This window comes from Poromitra crassiceps (assembly GCF_964638095.1).
Source record: "Poromitra crassiceps genome assembly, chromosome: 14".
Classification (NCBI taxonomy): Eukaryota; Metazoa; Chordata; class Actinopteri; order Beryciformes; family Melamphaidae; genus Poromitra; species Poromitra crassiceps.
In genome coordinates this window covers 30,078,029-30,083,028 of record NC_139633.1, presented here as the reverse complement: position 1 = coordinate 30,083,028, position 5,000 = coordinate 30,078,029, and the positions used below count along the sequence as shown (strand labels likewise).

Sequence of the window (5,000 nt, the reverse complement as noted above, 5' to 3'; positions counted from 1 at the left end):
TGGGTTGGATTATGCCGTCTCGTTTGATCTGGTCTGAATGAAGAGCCCGATGCATCTCGTTAACAGCCCGAAGAGAGGCCAGGCTTTTATCCCCTGGAAACAGAAACCGTGTGTGTGTGTGTGTCTCTCTCTCTCTCTCTCTCTTTCTCTCTCATTGGTCTTCAGAGAGAGAGAGAGAGAGAGAGAGAGAGAGAGAGAGAGAGAGAGAGAGAGAGAGAGAGAGAGAGAGAGAGAGAGAGAGAGAGAGAGAGAGAGAGAGAGAGCGCCTATTTACACCTTGCATTAATGAAGCATGGCGTTGGTTCAGGCAGGACATGGTAGTCATACAGTAGGCTAAGCTCCAGCTGTTACCAGCTGACAGCCCGCTGATTGGATCAGCGTTGAATCATTCACCAATCATATCCATTCTCACAACAAGGCGGTCCATTTAAATATGGCTGCCTTCTACACTTGTCTTTGCTACTCTCAACATGGCTAAAAGACAATCAGGTGTGTGAACACAACTAGCCCATGTCTGTCTGCTTGCCTGCATGTTGCTAAATTGTACATGTTGCATATAACTGTTATTGCCTATCTGACTTTCTCCCAAACATGTAAAAAAGAAACACCAGAAAAATAGAAACTGCAGCACTGTGTTACAGGCAGCACATAGAAGATGGCTCAGACTGCAAAGTTAGTTACATGTCTGTCCAGTAATACAATAATAGACCCCGTTTATTTATTTTGTAGCGACAGATGGCCTTAAGCGCCACACTGACGTGACTCTTCTTTTTTTTTAGAGAGAGAGGGGAGGTAACGTGCATCTGCAGACTTTAACGAGGGACCATGAAGGCGTCATGTGACAGGCTAGTTAGCCTGGAGGTGCTGCTGCAGTTAGCTGCGACAGTGTTTTGCTATCAACCTTGTTAATCTCGCTATATTCTTCATCACAGCAGGCCGCTACCCACTGTGCACTTAACACGTTGAGTGCCATGGACGAGATATCTCGGCTTACATGATCCAACCGTTAAGTGCCAAGGACGAGATATCTCCGCTTACATAAACATTTTTTTTTTTTGACGGTGGGACATCGATCAACCCCTTTTACGTCTCCTATAGCAGAATTGGAGGAAGAGAATGTGTATAATCTATTTTACCGACCAGCTAGGTGGCGACGGTGCCCTCCCGACAGAGAGAAAGTCAACCAAAAGCAGCCGCCTCCCGCGGCTGCTTCCTCCATTCTCAAGGAATGGCTTGCCGATTTTACAGTCATCAGTCACCAGACTCGCCGCTCTCGGGCCGCGCCAGCAGCAGCACACGGGGGATTGCAAATTTGCATAATATATTATGTGTAAAACACACTTTGAAACGCCCGCAGAAAGGCCAGAATCGCACGCATTCCGAAAACCCAGAAACGAACGAGCCTCATTCTCATACTGTAGGCGGGGAGGGAGGCTGCTCAAACTCGCTGCCAGGGAGGGAGGCTGCAGCAGAGCACTCGCTTGTGACAAACGCAGGCTGAAAGCCACTAGACACGCCCACGGAGGGAGGAGTTGAAGGAGAGGGCGTTCGGAACTATATTGTTTGGATGTCTGATCTCTCACTGATGCCAAAAATAAATGGTTAAGGTGACTGTTCTGCCTGTTTGATTGAATTTCACAAAACTGCGAATATCTCAGCTTTCACTCTCAGACAGCTGAAACCATGCTGTACTCAACGGCTAATATCTACATAACTACTAACTCTACAAACTAACTCTTTTAGACAGAGAAAGCACACATTCTATTAGTACTTTTGTGAACTTCGTGTTCACAAACTCCAAGCAGAAAAGAATCCTCGGCTCTTGTAAAATGAGCCAGAATCCTCAAAAAACGGCCTGGCAGAAGCTACCTACAGCATTGAAAAAAGGGCTGGCAGTCAATGTGTTAAACGTGCACTAGTTCTGCATAAGCACCTGCAGCTCTCTCCTTATTTTACTGACTTTCTGACTAATCACACGGCTGTTTAGATGTTTTTCTGAACGACTAATTAGCATAGCTAGCTGTTATTATTACAATACAACAATACTGGTGTTGACAGTGGTGACAGTAATAGAAGATGCCAAATCATTCAAAACAATAAGCGTTTTGCTTTTAGGAGCATCGTGCCAACGTGCGGCGCTGTCAAAAAAGTCAGGCACAATAGGCATTAAAAGCAATAAAAAGCAATAAAATAATAAAACTACAATAAAACTGTTCTTCCTGGGACATTTTTGGAACAAACATGCATCCAAACATTCATTCGTGTTTAAAAGGGACATATGGGGGGTCTTGTTTCTATGTTGCCTCATTGTGCTTTTCTCTATGAGTAATGGCTAATATTCATGTCAGGGTTCAAAGCCATTATGATGGCTTTCCACTGAAAATGGCCGCTAAACAGTGAGCAGTACTTTTGAAACACTGAAAACTAAAGACTGTTGTGTGTTCCTCGTGGTGTTGATGTCATCTCCCGGCGCCAGGTCCTGGGACGAGGAGCCAAGCAGCCGTTCCCGTCGCTCGGCGGCTTCATCTCCACGCTGAGCCAGAGGGGGCGGGGCTCCGCGGGCGCCACCACCACCACACACCTGACCAACCACCTGACCGGACACCTGACCAATCACCTGAGCGGCGCCCTCACCATCAGGCACGGTGAGTTCGGCTCTTGGGTTGTGGTTATTTGGGTTCAAGTTCCTGCCTGCCGAAGTGTCTTTGAGCAACATGTTCACGGTGTTTCATTAGTAGGGATGGGCATTTTAAGTCATTTCAAAATTCGAGTACACTCGTTAAATACTGAAAGAGTACTTTTTATTTGATTTTTTATATATTTCCCCCCACCCCCGATTTTTTTATCCCATTTTTATCCCCCATTAGTGCTAATTTAGACCATCCAACCATCATCACAGAAGCAAGGGGAGTCCTGCTTTACAGCATATTATATGAACTTTAAAACTTGTGACACAAGCATAAAAAGCCCAACTTTAGCTCACTGTCCCAATATACGGACTTGCAATTTTTTGTAGACTCCCTCAAATCCCATGCCTCTATTTCAATCCATTTTAAAACAAATGTTACCAGTAAAAGAGGCCACGTTTTAGCTGACTATCCCAATAATCCCATTTCGATTGCATATTCCCGTTGCAGTGCGGTCTGTCCCGGCTCTCGCTGGCTTTGTTGCTCCGGGGGAACGCTGGTCTGGGAGGTAATGATGTGCTACTTCCTCTGTTTACAGTGCAGCTGATGTGTAGAGTGTGCTCACACTGTGTTTACGCAGCCAAGCACACAAACTGCACTACGTCTCTCAAATGGAAGGTCTTTCAGAGGAGAAAGTGCTCCGTCATGTTTTCCAAAGTGACGGCGAGTGTCGAGGGTCACAGCGCCGCCCTGCTGGTGAGAGAGCTGGAGTGGTTTTGCTGGACGGCGGACGTCCCGAGGCTTTCAGCTGCTTTTAGCTTCTGCGCTGGTCCCTCTCTCCTGTGTGACTCAAAGTGAAGTCAACAGGTGTGAAATCAATATGAGATCAGAGATTTGCATGGTCAGTCTGGTTCAATGTGAATAGAGCAGATTCAAATAATAATAATTTATAGGATTTATATAGCGCTTTAAAAAAAAATATATATATATATACATATATGTATGTATTGTGGTAACTCTGATGCAAGCCAAGACACGAAAAGCAGGTTTAAACGCAAGGAGCGTTGTTTTATTCATTATTCCATTCAAATCAACTTAAATTCTTCCCTTCTCGGGGCTGTTCATTCAAAGTCTCAATCCAGGCAGGTGGGGTTCACCTAACAGGTGAGTCACAGCAGATGAGCTTTCTCCAAAACGTGGCACCAAGCGCTCCAGTATATTGCCTGGCTCGCTTCCTCTGGTGAGGGCTCCAGCCTGTGGCCGGGCTCACTTCCTCTGATACATGCTCCAGTCCTCTGATACATTCTCCAGTAGCTTGCCACCAGTAGCTTGCCTTAGTTACATGCTCCCGCATCTTGCCTGCGGGCGATAATAGACAGGAGCGGTCAGAAATCATATACAGTCATTATCATGAGCTTAAGGAGAGGATTGTAAATTATACCTTACCGCCCGACAGCACGGAGAGGACCCCCTCTCTCTCGAGGAGAGCCAGCCAGACAGTGGACCTTCAGAGCTGCTTCCCCTTTCTAGGCTCGCTGATTGCTCAGTTTGTCACAGCCATGTGAGCCGCTCCTAACAGCGCGCAGCTGCTAGCGGTCCCACTGATTGAGCAGCTAATTGGGGAAACACCTCTTACTGATGACGTGGCCCAGACAGCGTCTCTGTCTGGAACCCCAGCTCTGATGTCACTGTTGTGGCTGGCCGTCCTCCCACTCTCACCTGCCAGGGGTTAGGCTGCCGAGACACCACATATCCTCCCCCTAAGCTCGCTGCCCGTGCGGCGAGCTTCCATATCTCTTTTCCATGTCTCCTGCTTCCTCACGGCGGGACATGGCATCGGCGAGTGGCACCTCTTCCTCAGAGTCATCATCCTCCTCGTCTTCATCATTCTCTGACTTTTCTTTAGCAGGCTGGGCCTTCACTGCAGGCTTGGTCGCAGCCTTGGCAGCTGGAGTAGCTTCATCTGGAGTGGTCACTGGTGGAGTCTCTTCTTCAGAGTCGTCCTTTTCTTCATCGTCATCATCGCTTTCTGCTTTCTGGGCTGCTTTGCCGTTCTTGACAGCTGGAGCAGCTTTAGCTAGATTGGCTGGCTTGCGGAGGGGATCGCTCGGGGTAGAGCGCCTCATGTCCCCGCTGACTTGGTGGTTCTCCAATAACTTCACCAAGCCACACAGCCACCCATCCTCCCCCTAAAAATTTTTCCTCCTTTTTCCCAGGTTTAAACGCTCTGGGTAGCGCATCATGTCCCTGCTGAAACATTCTTTTTTTTCATCATAATTTTCTGCTTTCTTTCTGGCGTCGGGCGTGCGGAGGGGATCGCTCTGGGTGGAGCGCATCCCGTCCCTGCTGACTTGGTGGTTCTTCCATACCTCA

At 47.7% G+C, this 5,000-nt stretch overlaps 1 protein-coding gene across 1 annotated transcript in view; it reads left to right on the top strand.

Annotated features, from left to right (window-relative positions):
• hectd2 (HECT domain containing 2) overlaps window positions 1-5,000 on the top strand; it is a gene marked incomplete at its 3' end in the record, with an annotated part of 118,776 nt that overhangs the window by 6,457 nt on the left and 107,319 nt on the right. The window contains exon 2 of the mRNA XM_083651078.1: window positions 2,477-2,645. Coding sequence (XP_083507204.1) covers window positions 2,477-2,645 — 169 coding nt within the window. The remainder of the gene's footprint in view (window positions 1-2,476; window positions 2,646-5,000) is intronic.